The following is a 15,472-nucleotide window of genomic DNA, read 5'->3' on the forward strand; positions in this document are numbered from 1 at the left end:
GATAAGATATTTGTACTTTTGTCAAACTTAGGTGCGGCCATATTACAATTCAGATCTCCTAAGACGTAATATTCGATATTTTCTGAGTCTAATTTTCCAATAAGTTCTTCAAATGGTCTAAAAAGGTCAATTGAAGAATCAGGGGGTCTATATCAGGTCATAACGGCAAAAGGCCTTGGTCTGGGCTTCTTGATTTCGACAGTCAGACTTTCTATTTGTTCACATATTAGATCAGAGCGAACAGAATAATTGATTTCGGAACGAATAAAGAAACAAACACCCCCTCCAGACCTACCGTTAGTAGAGCGATCTCTACGAATAGATTCATAGCCAGAAATATGAATTTCATTATCGCCTATTGTGTCATCCAATTTAGTTTCATTTGTGGCTAAGATATCGATAGGTCTGTCGGAAAGCAAAATTCTTAGTTCATCAATGTGTGCAGAAAGACTATTGATATTTAGCGAGGCCAATTTAAAGCCTCGTTTAGGCGGGAGAAATTGGTCATAAACGATTGGATTTCCAAGGTCGCGATTACGCTCTGAATTGAACAGACGGCCAGTAGGTCAACTACATTCATGTAATTTAGTCGCGAAGTTGTTATACATTTTGGCAATACCTGTCTCCCCAAGATGAAGTCCTCCTCTATTTAAGTCCGTTGAGTGAATGTCATCGTGGAGTATGAAGTGCCACTGTCGCTGATTGCAGAATTTTCGAAGCCTTTTGTTGACTGCATCAACATCGCCGCTATCTGAGAGGTCCGATCTTGTGACCAGCTCTGATATTATTACTTGTGCGTCTGTGGAGCTTTCAATTTCCCTCGCTAGGTCAACGATGTTATCGGCGATTTTCAAGTTTTCCAAGGTCGTTAGTACCAGCATGTAAAATGATCTGGTCCGGCGTCTTGTCCAGTGTTGGTTTCACATAATGTGACATATCACTTGTTGTAGCTCCCGCGAAGGACTTTACAACAACCCGGTGGCCGACTTCTTTCCCTAATTGCCACCCTTGTATGTTTCTGATAATTGAATCGCCAATAATGACGGTGGTCGGCGAGGATCTTTCTTGGTTGTGGTTAAGAGTATTAGAGCTGTTGTGAGAACTCTTGTGTGGCGGCTTTTTCTTGCTCGATTTGCTTTGGTGATTCTTCGTTGTTTTGGAAGATTGAGATTTAGATGATCCATTGTTTTGCTTTGTGTCCGCCTTTGTATCCGACCATTTTGTATCCGACACCTTAGGATCAACCGAACGCGATTCTTTAAAAGCTTCCTTGCTGTCAAGGCGAAAGTTATATAGCTCCTTGCTTAGCAATGATACTACCATCTGCAGGGAATCTCGCTCCTCTTTTGTTTTATCTAGATTTCCCTTCATTAGCTGAAGTTGCTCTAGCAGAGCGCGATTTTCTTCCTGTATCCGTTGTTGATTTTGACATGATTTACAGGTTGACTGTATTTCTCTACTGTCCGTTAATCGAGATCTATACGAGTCTTTGAGTTTGTTTACCTCATTTTCCAAGCGGTCGTATAGATCTTTAAGGGATTTGTAGCCATTGCATGTGTGACTCTGTTGTTCTGGGCTGCTGCTAGTGTCGTCCAGGTTTATAATAGCCGAAGGCCGAGGTGACGGTTGGTTGACATTCTGGCGAGGAATTTGAATTTCACCAGATCCTGACAAAATCGACTCCTTGAGTCTTTTAACCAGCTCAGTTTTCCTGCCAGATTTAGAAAGCTTTCTTTTTTCAAGTTCGTCCCTTAGATCTTTCAGATCTTTCACCTTCAGGGAGATGATGGACCGTCCATTTAATGCATTCTTGATAGCAGCCATTTCGCTCATTTCAAAGGACGAGGAAAGCGAACCGTATTCGGGTACAGAAGTAGACATATTCTCGTTATTAATCTGATCAGCGACTACCAGAGTTGAGTCAGTGTGTACTTTACTCAAATCAGGCAAGGAACTGGTCCTAACAAGCCGCGGCCTGGAGATAAAGCGATCAGCCTTCGGAGCTAGGAAAACGTGTCCATCCGCCATATTGTTCTAAAAAAAAAATCTGAGCCGCGTTGGATCGTTACGCGCGGGAAAATTTTGGAATCGTCGTTGGAATGTATGAATTAAAATCAGTTTTTGGTGGAGTATATTATCTCACTGTTTTAGTATAAACTAAAACAACTATTCACCTCAGTGTCGGTGGTTACCGGTGAATATTTACCTCGCCGCTTTGTGGCTCGGTAAATAGCCACCACTAACCACCTCCACTTCTGTGAATAGTTGTTAAATAGCCAGAAGTCGTGTGTAGGATTTTTAAGATGAGCTCGGGAGGCTGTCTTTGACGGCTGTTTAATGATTTTCTTAGCAGTAAAAGTCTGTAAACATCAGATTGTAGGCGCGCGCGCGAGCACACGCAATTGTCAGCGGTAGCTATAACAGATCATGAGCAAACGTCGATCTTATAGAATCCAGATTTTTAAATGGGCGAGAACGCGCGTGGAAATTGCTAAACTCACGAAAGCTATTGCATGAAGACAAGTCCGGTGACCCCTTCTTTTCATTGTTCCAATATGATAATAACGTCGAAAGGTATCATCACAAAAAAAACTAGAAAATTCTACGGAAGGAAATTTGCGATGTCTGAAAATTGCCTTTTTTCTAGATTTTCTGAAATTCCGCTCCGTACAATTTTTTTAAAAATCTTTCTGCATTTTCCTTTTCAAGTGCCAAAAGAAATCACTGAAAAAATCATGAGGTCACCGGGTTAGTTTTCGAGTTATTTAAGCCACAAGCTAAAAAATGCGCCTGAATAAGCCTATGAAAGCGTTGCCATGGAAACTGCTAGTGACGAAATGTCACCTAATTTTGGATAACCAATGATTATATAATTCAACCCCGTAAAAGTATTCAACTGGCCTTTGTCAGTCTTTCTATTGTATTTTTTCAAAGTTGCAAACCATCAAAAAGATGAAAACCGGTACAAGCCGCCATAGCAACCACGACGGCGACGGCAACGAGGACGTGGAAAAACAAGAGATCTAATTGGCAGAACAATAGCTCAGCACGTGCATTTTGAAACTTTGTACATTTCTTAGCCGTCCTATGCAGAACAACAACGTGAAATCACCAAAATTTGCGTCGTCTGCGAACCGAAACCGCGACGGCAAATTATTTCAGTTTCCATTTGGAACTCAACGCTACTTTTATACGTCATGCTGAAGTTAAGCTGTGGCGCTGTATGAGACAGTAAGCTCATGTAGCCATTTTTGAAATTATAACTAAGAGTAGAAATTCATTTTTTAGTCGAAGTCTTCCTTGGCGTTGCCGTCCTGACTGCTTAAGGTCCCTACCGATCCCTCACTCCTCAGCATTTTCTCAGGTAACCAAATAGGTCACCGCATGGCATGTATTCCATGATAAGAATTGGGTAAACTTGAAGTGGCGTAAAAAAAAGTCAAGGCTCATAACCACAATATCTTTTAAAAACTTCGGAAGAGGTCTCATTTTTAAGGATTTTCCTTCCCGAGACTTACGCCTAAAAAGCGAGGTAGCCCGGTTACCAAGATTAATGATATTAGATACTCTGGTCCTCCGTCCAATATCTTCGTGATCGGGCTATCGATAAATGTTCTCAAAGAAGAACAGCCTCGCTACCGCGCGCGCGTACGCACACGCACGTACACACACAAACGAAACAAACCAAAACAAACAAGCAAAACAAAACAAAAAAAAAGAAACGACAAACTTCGTCCGATCAACGGGCCATTCTGGTTATGAAGCTCACATAAAGAAGTCTTCAATATTTGTAGTTTTTTTAATAACTTATACATAGAAAAAGGCTATACACTTAGTACTTACTTTGAGTTGTAACGCAGCCCACGAACTTTACAGTGTTTGGCTGATTGTTTCCACCGATAAGTTTCCCAGCTCAATCTCTCTCATCAAACAATTCCTTCCTTCCTCTCCAGCAGTGGCTGCAACAACAGGGTATGTTGATGGGGAGATAATCATTCTGATAAATGCATTTGTCTCAAGCTTGAGACTGAGAAATTGTCTATTTAGGTTTCAAATCTCACATCGTCCTTTTACCATTCAGATGATTTTATCTGAAACCAATACGCTACTCAACTCACTGACGACTTCTCCCTAGACATTTCGGAGTCCTTTAAGATCGGAATCAGCTTAAGCTTAGATCCTAACATTGGACTCTTGGTTTTCTTTGTTTAGCCGATCTTTATTTAAATTATTTTTGTTGTGGCTTTGTTCGGTATGTTGCCGCGAAAGGTGACCACCCACAAAAATCAGAACTTTTAAACCGAAATTCTTCGCGAAGGCGTCGAGAAAACTCGCACTAAATATGTACAGTGATTAACCCAACATTATGACCGAAATAGAGAAAAAGGGAACAATATAAAGAGGTCTCAAATCGATGGCCTCTGGGCAACCGTTCAGAGATGCCGCCTCCGCGCATGCGCAAAAACTTAGATGTCCTGTGCGGAAACCCAGGACGGCCGCGCGTTGACCATCCTCAACATCGCAAATACTATCGAAAACTACCGTCCCCTCAGTCTGTTGGAATGCCTTCTCAACCCGAGACAGTCAACCACCGCAAAAATGGGGATGAGTCACTTTATATCGGAAGTACTTGCACTTTAATAAAACATAGTTTAGGGGAAGAGTTAGCTCCAGTGGATCCTGTGGTGGATTTAGAGCTCGAGGGAAGATCCGAGAGACCACCCTCCCCCTCCCCCCACCCCTTAAAAAATGCCTGACTCAAGAATGTTTGCAATGACAATATCGAAAAAATGGCTGATTCTTTTAAATTGATTTATTTGCCTTTGCTCCCGTTTGTTCCGTGTTTATTTGTGAGCGAAGAAGAGTGGGGAAGGGTGTGTGTTGATTCGAGAATAAACTTTTGTTAATCCAACCCTGGAATCTATATAACTATTAACATATCGAATCAAAGGAATCTTACGCGTGAAGCATTTAGCGGCGACTGTTCGGTTTCCAGGTCTCCCATTTGGTGAACTCAGGAGAGCCCTCCACACAGCTCCGAACGCCCCTCGTCCAATGATTTCTTGAAGCAGGACACGGCTCACCTCAGTCTCCCATTTATCTACCTCTACGCTTAATGGCTCCATTTGAATTGCCTGCCCTTCATGAGAACTGAAAAATGGAAGCATTACAAATTTTCTGGGTTAAAACAAAGAAAGCGATAAAGAAAAAAGATATTAGAAGCGAAAAAGATTAATATTAATTTGCTAGTATAATCTGATTCATTGCCCTGACTCATATCAAGATAACCACTCTTACTGATAATGAGAAGACAAAGTTTTCGCCAAACCAGGGATTTATATTATCATAAAACACGTTTGTAACTATGATTATGTGAGTACACTCTGAAAATCGGATGAAGTAAAAAAATAACCTCGTTTTTTGGTGAAATCAATCATGGAAACCTTTTTCAGTTGATCTCAAAACCGAAAAACTATACTTGAATTTTGAATTAAAGGAAAAAAAAACATTGAATTCAATGATTAAAACAATTGGAGCTCAAAGAGACTTAGGAGACAAGAAAGAAAAGAATTAGCAAACGAACGAATGAAGCTGATTCTAAACAACAATTGATGAAAGTTTACTATGCATATTGACCATGATAAAAGTAAAGGGATATTATCTCTGTGACAGTTATCATTGAAGGTCGTGAGTCATGAGGGTGGTAATAATGAAATAAATTTTTTGGACAAAATGAGAATGCTTCACGAAAAAAATGTTAAGTTTATGTTACTGACTATAGAGACAGCATGGAAAAGATTAAAGTACATGGCTAGAACTCCGCGTGTAGAAATTTCACGAAAAAAAGGTAAAACAGTTGACTTACAGAGCCATAGCTGCAATTCCAATTGAAAAATCTAATGGAAGAGACAAAGAAGGTAAAAGTTTGTATTAAGTAATTTACTCAAGTATTCTTATAAAATTGGTAGACAATGGCACCATGACTTGAATTTGCGGCAAATATGAGCTAAAAATTTTCAATTATTCTCCAAATACCGACATCAATAATGTTAACAATAATTATTTAAAAAATTATAATTTCCATTCGTTTTTTTTTAGTGTTTTTTCTGGGTTAGCTCGAGGAAACAGTTAAAGTGTGGGGTGAGGTAGAAAAAAAAGAGAAAAAAACTTAACACTTTTCCTTTCTCTTACTTTAAACAATAAATAGCTAAAATAAAACAAGGCAACTGGGCCTCAGCTGTCCTTCGACTCTTGCAGAAAAAGCAGGCAATCGGCAAAATGACAATAACTGTTGCCACTGATCCACCAATGTAATACCACAAAGAATTGGAACCTTGCATGTGTCAGATAAATATGTGGCCATGGATAAATCTCAACGATAGAAACTGTTACAATAATAATAGTCATGTTACCGTTCAAAATGGTTGTGAGCATTCCTACTGTGTTATTTTAACCTGTGATCGACGCCTGTTTTTAAAAGTGAACTAACTGATGTTCATTATATAAATTTATAGTGAAATCAAAGGTTATTTACTTGTGACCTTCCACGGGAAAAAGTGTACTATGAGAGAATACAGCAAGAATACTCAAGAAACTAGAGTCGCTCTCGGTTATCGCCTCGTGCGACTCTTACGCTTCTTTCGTGCTTAGCAAACCTCCCAAGTGCATCCATAACTCAATAGTGTACGCTGTGGTGTTTACCATTTGTTTTATAACATAACATTGATACATTGTAGCTAAAGAGTTCCCTTTTATCCAACAAATCTACATGTATATTGTTCTGCTACTGTTTCTAATCTCTTTTTAATTGAAGAAAGTATTTTCCCAGAAAGCAAAAACCAATAGTAAACTTTGAGAAGGAAGTAAGAAGTAGAAGTTTTCTTCTATAAGGATGACCTCTTTACTTGATTATTGAAGTTTTATGTGCTTTGTTAGAGACAACAGTAACGCCAGCTTACCTTTGACAGTTATTTTTACAAAGGAGCAGGCCACAAACCCAAGCTTGTTACGTCCTTCGCAAGAGTATTTTCCACCGTCTTCTTCCAATACCTTAGCAATGGCAAGTTCACTCTCTTTCTTATCCAATTAACAAATGGTAAACACCACAGCGTACACTATTGAGTTATGGATGCACGCGGGAGGTTGCTAAGCACGAAAGAGGCGTAAGAGTCGCTCGAGGCGATAGCCGAGAGCGACTTTAGCTTCTTGAGTGCTTAGCAAACCTCCCAAGTGCATCCATAACTCAATAGTGTACGCTGTGGTGTTTACCATTTGTTTTATAACATAACATTGATACATTGTAGCTAAAGAGTTCCCTTTTATTTAACAAATCCTACGCGACCAGAAAAAACAGGCGCGCGCGGAAAAATAGCCTTTGCATTTGCTCACGTGAGCAGCGTACACCCATGGGCAAATGGGGGACTCTAAATTGACCAATCAGAGCGCGCGCTTTACTTTGGTTATGTTATAATTGTGTATAAATCTTTGCCCTTTCTGATAACGAGTCTCCATCCTTTTTCCAGGTTACATTTATTGTATCTTGGTTGACCTGGCAGGTCATTGTGAGGACATCTCCTGTTGTGAGTGTTGGATATGGATCTGGAACAATTTGAGCAGAGGATTTTCCTACGTTGTAAATAAGGGGTAATTGATTGAAAAAAATCCAACTCACATTTACAACTCTCCAAAGTAAAACAGAATTGGATTAATATTAATAAAAGGAAAACAAGCTAACTTCGACTTCATAAAAGGAATGTTTGGAACATGTTGCTTCTGATAAAAACGTTTGGAAAAGGTTTCAGAGGAGAATTTGAGGCCCCATGCTCTTAAATTTCTGGCTACTGTTGCAAGCGCCCAAAATTGCATGGTTCCCATACTTTAAAATTGTAAATTAATCTCTTGGTAACTGTATTGAAAGGATTCCACAAATTCCCCAGGTTCATAGTCGAGATGATTGTGCGTCGCATTAATAATTGATGACTTTGCGTCTTACTTTTTCAGCTACCTATCATCGTGTTTTTAAAAATTGCGCGCGGAATGCCTATTGTTCTCGAGACATTTACATGCAGCAGCCGAAAAAGTTAGAAATCTATCATGTTAGCTGCAAATCGGATGCTAGTTGGTTTTCATTGGTTGTGATTTTGTACTCTTTCACTCACAAGGAATATTGCACTCGCTTATTCACTTGTCAGGATAAATATCTATCCATGTTCACACGTCAACCCACGAAGTTTTAAAAGCAGGCGACTCATTATGCTTATGCTTACCAAAAGCCTTTTGCACTTGAATATCTGCCAGAGGCAATTGTATGCCAAAGTCATGTTGAAAATTGTAAAATCAGCAAACATGTCACGTCACTACAAATATATTACAGATTTAGAAGTTGGAAAATCAGCTAAGGATCTGATTATCCAAAAAGTTTACCCGCTCGACTTTTTAAAAAAACGCGCGCATCTCTTTAATCAACGGTGTAATTACAGTTATTCGTATCAATTAAACATGATAGCGCCGTCACTTTTATTTCTTTTCTTTGTTTGTTCTCGCCTCCCAAATGACTACAGCTTTATCTTCACATCCGTTCCCTTCTCCATTGTCATCGTCTTTCTTTTCGTCATTGTTATCGTTAAAGCCATCGTAATCATTATCATTATTATTAAACTTACCATAAACACGCAGTGTTGCAGAGGAACTAGTAGTGTTTGCTTTGTTTTTCGCTTCGCACCTGTAAGTGCCTTTCATCTCTTTTGTGACACTTGGCAACTCTACCAACGATTCTCCATCATGATCGTTTCGATTGATGTCAGATGGGTGGTCACTATTATTAAAACCCAGACTATGGTTGGTTTTGGCCCACCTGAGGCTCGACAACTGAAGTTGACTGGATACCCTTCGGTTACAGAATGGGTTATCGGAGGCTTAGTGATATGGGGAGAAATTTGAAGTAAAAAGACCAACAGATTCAAGAAAGGTTCACATTGACCATTTCAACCCTTTCTGCTTAACTGTAAATAAAACTGCATAAACAAACTAACAAACAAACAAACGAAAAGACAAACAAACCACGCAATAAGTAAGCCTATTTTTTTCCTAAGTTTTACTTCCCGTACCATGAGTACACGCACCAAAATGCTGAAAGGGACCTCATGAAGCATTTGTCATAATGTAATAGTGGGTTTTTTATTTTTTAAATTTATTTGTAGCTTTAGTCGTAGTTTAGCTTCCGAGAGTACTAGCGGGGTATCTGTAGGTCAGAATTAACTGTATATGATCAGGAACCCTTCAACAGAGAAACGAACTTATGCTGGCAAAATGAAACTTAGTAAACATGGGAGTTCTTTTCAAATCTCAGTCTAACCTCGGTCACGTGACCCTCCAGGCACGCCGGATTGACGTATTTCAAGGGAAAGCTCTTCATCAAAAAAGGGAAACATCACACACTTCTATTTCTGTAATCGCTTAGACCATCAATTGTTTGAGTTGGAAAAAGTTTTGAAATAAATCAAAACATGGCCGTTTGTCGCTTATTCCCGCTATTTTTGGAGTATTCTCTGTTATTTCGCAAAATGGTGAAAATTGCTAAGCTTGATATCGATAGCTCACAAATATAAAAACAGGACAATCATACATTTTTTTTATGTTCACACATAAAGATTTAGGTTTCTAATATTAACTATAGCGAAATATTTTTGCTGGCTTGAGATTTTGGATACTGATGCCCACATCATGAATTCACTGCAGTTTTGCACAGATTTTTGTGCATTTTTTACCAAAAACTTAAAACTTGTTCAGCTGTTTTGAAAATTAGTATCTGGATAAGCCGTTTGGTCTCGATTGTAGGTTAATTGTGGGCAACAGATGAGCAAAATTTGAGCGAAATCGGTGCGGGGTCGTGTAGACTCGTCTGTATGGTTGTCAGGTGGACATGCTTTAAAACTTTCTCTTATGAGCTCAACAATAGGAGTTGGTGTAGGTGTCTGATTGATTGATTCCCCTTGGATGGAATATAATTACCGCTGAAGAGAAAAACACCATTGATGTTTTGACAATTCTTCTTTGTAGATAACGTCATCCCTAGGAAAGCTAAGCAAGGATACGGCAATGTATCAATTTAAAGGAATTTTGCGATCAATAAAAAGCCATAACATATGCTTTTAACCTTTTAATTGCAGATATTAAATAGAGTGTGTGAAATAACACTAAATACAATTTTTTGTGTGATTTTTGTTTAGTACTGAAATAACGCCCATAAATCTACATGATCTAACTCCATTCAGTTTTCAAATAAGAATTCCGTTCTAGCTCGGAAAAGTAGTGTCCGTCTACCAAAACGAATTCTCCTCAATAGGGGTTCCTTTTTTTCTCATACGAACCGAAACCACTTAAGAAAATTAACCTAAATTTACTCACTCTATTAAGACGGTTCTCTCCGTTTATGACAAAAGCATTTAACACTTAAAGCAAAGCAATACATTTAAATAACAATGCAATCAATTGTTTTCAAATGCCAATGGATCGAAAGTTAAACAAAGCAATATGAGAGCAAACTGCATTTCAGGTAAAGAACATATTATGGAATCGATAATGTCAGCATACGGGTTACTTCAATGGTGATTAATACCACACAACTAATACATTACCAAACTACAGAAAAAAATTACCAAATTTCAAATATCCTTGGGAGGATTCTTTACTAGATTTGCTACAAAACAATTTACGGCAGAACGTTTTCACTACAACAGTTCGCAAATTTAAGGAGTATGGACGGGCCGTTTCTCAAGTTTGTTTTTCTTTTTAATTGTTTGGATGTTACTATTTTATCTCTTTCTCTCCTGTTTTAATCAATTAAGAAAATTTAAGAAATATCTACCCAAATTCTCCTACTCTGAATTCAACTGAATTGATTGAGTAATTATTTGTATCTTTAAACAATTAACTTGATGAATTATTATCTAAAACAAAGACCTCATTTGTTTCTCTGATATGGAAAGACCTTCAAATCATCGCTGTTATCACCCATAGTTTAGCACCGTGAAGTGACAGAAGGGTACCCAAACGACGGGCACTGGACCATTTTCCCAATCTTTTTGCAGCGGCCTTCTTTACAACTTCCTCACTCGGTCCTGCATCTTCATCTCCAAGATCTTCAACCCTGGAGTATTTTTTCTTGTCATAAGCTCCCATATTAAGTAGTTCCTCATATGTCTGGGGTGGAAAGCAAGAAATAAGGGTTGTATACTTGCAACACAGCACTATGTACTATAATGTTAAGCTGAAAAGTGCAGTTACTTCAAAGGTGGACTGAGAATCTCTATGGTTTTAAGAGAGATTTATAAACTTAAAATGGTGAAATGCGCGTAGAAGGCGTAACGAGCATGAGAAAACCGCTGACCAGGGATCTAAATAGTTTTAGTTGAGCCGTTTACAGCACTTTGGGGTACAAAACCAATCACATCAAGCATTGCTCCCGAAACTAAATGGTGTCAAGGTACTGAGAAATCTTAGACGCTTCAAAATTCATAAAATGTTGGGAAGTTTTAAATTTTTTAAAACAAACCTCTTCACGAATGTATTTGTCCATTCTTTGTCGCAGGTTTTCAAATGGAGGACGGAAGTCAGGGTTAAAATTCCAGCACCGTTTCATCACATCATGCCTGAAATTAAACAGTGATACTCAATTGTCAACTACGTTTTTTGGACTATGCGAAGAATTGCAAGATGTTTCTTCTACAGGAACCCTTTTAACGAAAATAATGGTTTAGGTTCGTTTTGGGTCATCAAACATACCTGGACTATTTCACTCGCTCTGACCTCATCGAAGTACGTAGACATGCATTAGCACAGCTGAATACCTTAAGCTCTTAGTTCACAGTTTTAAAAGAAGGAAGCTTTTATAATTTGTACATTGCAAAGAATTCTACAAGTAGAACTGTTAATTGTGATGTGTTGAATTTTAGGCTATACATTAGAACACGTCGATATCGCACCAGAGAGGTGCAACTCACAGTTTTTTATCAACATGATCAGGCTTTGGCATCTGATATCCTTTTGTGACCTCTGCAACCACCCTGCCTTCTGACCATCTATCGTATGGAATTCCTCCTGTCAAGGCATAAGGACGTGTGCATGTGATATTACTGAATACATCACTGATAAAGTTGTTGAGATTGTAGCCAGAGAGCTATAATTTTAATAATTGGTTACAATTGTAAACACCTATCAGGCGAAATGATAAGAGTGCGTATAAACATGTTCCACGAAATTGCTTCGGCTTAGACGTCGTGTTCCTTTTTGACATCATTTTAAACAAGAAAGAAATCTGCATTTACATAGCTTGATGATGCCCAAATCTAAATTTTCCTTAATCCTGCATGTACATTTACGTAGCTTGATGATGCTCAAAAATAAATTTTTCTGAGTCCGTGTAGTTTAAAGTTTCTTCCTTTTGGTTCGGTTTTTGTGGTAATCTGTAACAAGTGAACATTATGGAGGCCTTCTACTTCTTGTTTCATTTCATTTCATGAGATTAACTATCGATAGACAGTTTGCTACATATTAAGATGAAAACAGCGTTACTGAGACTTGATTTTCAGGTGTAAAAAGCATATGATCTGTACTGAACACGGGATAGTCCTAAAAACGAAAATTGTCTCACGTTTTGCCTGGAGGTTATACATTTCCACCCGAACTCATTATCAGGGTTCATTTTTACAAAAGAAGTTAGACTACTTGATCAGTCTTACAAGACTTGGACATTAGTCAATCAACTTAAGGCAAGAGGATGTAAACCATCTATATTATCTTGTTTAAGGCCCATTTCAGGATTAAAAGGCCTGGAAAAAAGTAAAAACAAATCTTTATTATAAAATAATATTCTTGTTGAACTTTACCTAGGGTAACTATCTCATACAGAACGATTCCATAGGACCACCTGATGAATATATCAAAAATGTTCCACAGTTAATGCCTAACGATTTTTGGATGTGACGTAATAACAAAAAAAAATCAAATTGGGTGATCATTTTGTTGAGGTGAGGGAAGAGTATACACAATACATACACATCACTCAAAGTGGAAAGTCCAGCGAGATTTCCCAGCAGAATTTCTGGTGCGGTCCATTTGATTGGCAAACATCCCTGCGGAAACAAACATTAAAACTTCTGTTTAAACTATCATTATCATAATTTTATTTGTTTTGCTTTGTTTTTTGTTTGTTTTTTGTTATTTTTGCTTTACATCTTATTTTTATTATTTTCTTCAATATTAATTATGTATATGTGCACGATCCTTCGCAGTAAAGCACTATTTGAGCAATAGTGAAAATCAGACCTGAAAAAAATTTCAGGCCTGTACGGGATTCGAACCACTGACCTCTGCGATACTAATGCAGCGCTCTACCAATTGAGCTAACAAGCCAACTAGGAGCAGGCCATCAAATTAATTCGACATAAACCCGTAGATGATAAATCAAACAACAACAAACATATGAAACATATGTATGAACTGCGGTTATGAAACGTATATGTGCACGATCCTTCGCAGTAAAGCACTATTTGAGCAATAGTAAAAATCAGACCTGAAAAAAATTTCAGGCCTGTAGGGGATTCGAACCACTGACCTCTGCGATACTAGTGCAGCGCTCTACCAATTGAGCTAACAAGCCAATTGGGAGCAGGCCATCAAATTAATTCGACATAAACCCGTAGATGATAAATCAAACAACAACAAACATATGAAACATATGTATGAACTGCGGTTATGAAACGTATATGTGCACGATCCTTCGCAGTAAAGCACTATTTGAGCAATAGTAAAAATCAGACCTGAAAAAAATTTCAGGCCTGTAGGGGATTCGAACCACTGACCTCTGCGATACTAGTGCAGCGCTCTACCAATTAAGCTGACAAGCCAACTGGGAGCAGGCCAATCAAATTAATTCGACATAAATTAATTCGAAATCAAACAACATTTGTTGTTGTTTGATTTATCATCTAAGGGGTTATGTCGAATTAATTTGATGGCCTGCTCCCAGTTGGCTTGTTAGCTCAATTGGTAGAGCGCTGCACTAGTATCGCAGAGGTCAGTGGTTCGAATCCCGTACAGGCCTGAAATATTTTCAGGTCTGATTTTCACTATTGCTCAAATAGTGCTTTACTGCGAAGGATCGTGCACATATACGTTTCATAACCGCAGTTCATACATATGTTTCATATGTTTGTTGTTAATGTTAATTATCTCTGGGTATCTGATGTTTTGCAAAGAAAAATTAGTGGTAGTGTAAACAGAAACACTGTGAAATGTTGAACACCAAAAGAATAGTTGGTCCTTCATGCACTTCCCTCAGTTTGAGAAAATAAAGTTGTCAATTCTTTTAACGCGAAGATGAAACAAGTACGAGAAGAATGGCTAACGAAAATGAGAAAAGCAAAGGAAGTAAACATTTTGGATCCTTGAACGGCGAGATGCATTAGAACTGAACATCTGGAAAAAATAAGTGCATGATTAAATTAAGAGAAAGACTCAATTAAGATGGCAATGGGAAAGGCACATACAGGAGGTTTTGCTCACATGAAAATAATGGATTAGTGCAGAATAAAGAAAGTATCCAAAGGAAACTTCTTTCGGATCGGTGCATACAGCCTCTAACAGAATGAGTCGGAGACAAAGGAGGAAAAGAAGAAACTCAAATCAAGAGAACATGAGAGGACTGAGGCGGGCCACCGGGTAGTTGCGATAGTAACGACTGAAGCTATTTGTAGCATTTGGCGAGAAAAGATGTCTGCTTTTCCAGATCTACATTTTGCTTTAAAAATTACCTCCCTTCTTCGGCAAAGTCATTTTACAAAATATGAAGCTACGTAATATAATTACGTAAAAATGTAAGACAAAAATAAATTTGCCATTCTTTAAAAATAGCTTTCAAGCAGCCCTAATAGAAAATAGAAAACGTACTTCCTTTCGCAAAACTTTTTACAAACAACTTCAGTGAAATTTATGTGGCCCGATGCTTAGCGTTTTACTTTGTCTTTTTCCCCTTTCTTTAGGTCAGTGTAGACTATGAAAGCCATGTTGGTGGTCAAGCTAAGTTCATTTCATGCTGAGAAAATGCTGGCGTTTACAGCTTGTGTCTGGAAAGCTCCACAATAAAGCAACAACAACAACAACAACAAAAAGCATTTCCTACCTTTTTGGCATTTCCATGGCCATATTTAAAGCTTTGATATGCCATGCCAAAGTCTGTCACTTTGCAAACATAGTTGTTATTGAGGAGAATGTTTCGGGCCGCAAGGTCACGATGGATGATCTACCAGGAGACAAAGACCCATGACGTGAAACCTTCTAAATTATTTGATTTAATGACAAAACGGCGAGTTAAACGTCTGAGTATGTGCGAAGAGAAAAGGACAACTAGGCAGGCCATTATAGTTCTTCAAGGCTGTCAGGACTAAGTCGTTTACCTTCGCAGGAAAAATGG

At 38.3% G+C, this 15,472-nt stretch overlaps 2 protein-coding genes and 1 long non-coding RNA gene across 3 annotated transcripts in view; all 3 read right to left on the reverse strand.

Annotated features, from left to right (window-relative positions):
• Nucleotides 1-837: 837 nt before the first annotated feature.
• Nucleotides 838-2,028, reverse strand: LOC148731237 (uncharacterized). The gene has a single exon (XM_088761901.1). The coding sequence runs from the start codon at nucleotides 2,026-2,028 to the stop codon at nucleotides 838-840; it is 1,191 nt and encodes a 396-aa protein (XP_088618027.1).
• Nucleotides 2,029-6,615: 4,587 nt separating this feature from the next.
• Nucleotides 6,616-8,808, reverse strand: LOC148731238 (uncharacterized). Its single transcript, XR_016001352.1, has 2 exons — nucleotides 8,664-8,808; nucleotides 6,616-7,626 (listed from the first exon to the last, which is right to left on the reverse strand). It is a non-coding gene; the product is annotated as an uncharacterized LOC148731238 (long non-coding RNA).
• A 1,336-nt stretch (nucleotides 8,809-10,144) lies between these two features.
• The window catches only part of LOC111345584 (vascular endothelial growth factor receptor 1-like), a 43,890-nt gene continuing 38,562 nt past the window's right edge, over nucleotides 10,145-15,472 (reverse strand). Inside the window, exons 18-23 of the mRNA XM_088760433.1 lie at nucleotides 15,182-15,301; nucleotides 13,057-13,133; nucleotides 12,888-12,928; nucleotides 12,003-12,099; nucleotides 11,555-11,651; nucleotides 10,145-11,202 (exon numbers count right to left, since the gene is read on the reverse strand). Of these exons, the coding sequence (XP_088616559.1) occupies nucleotides 10,993-11,202; nucleotides 11,555-11,651; nucleotides 12,003-12,099; nucleotides 12,888-12,928; nucleotides 13,057-13,133; nucleotides 15,182-15,301 (642 nt within the window). The 3' untranslated portion in view covers nucleotides 10,145-10,992. The remainder of the gene's footprint in view (nucleotides 11,203-11,554; nucleotides 11,652-12,002; nucleotides 12,100-12,887; nucleotides 12,929-13,056; nucleotides 13,134-15,181; nucleotides 15,302-15,472) is intronic.

Source organism: Stylophora pistillata, chromosome 5, assembly GCF_964205215.1.
Source record: "Stylophora pistillata chromosome 5, jaStyPist1.2, whole genome shotgun sequence".
Classification (NCBI taxonomy): Eukaryota; Metazoa; Cnidaria; class Anthozoa; order Scleractinia; family Pocilloporidae; genus Stylophora; species Stylophora pistillata.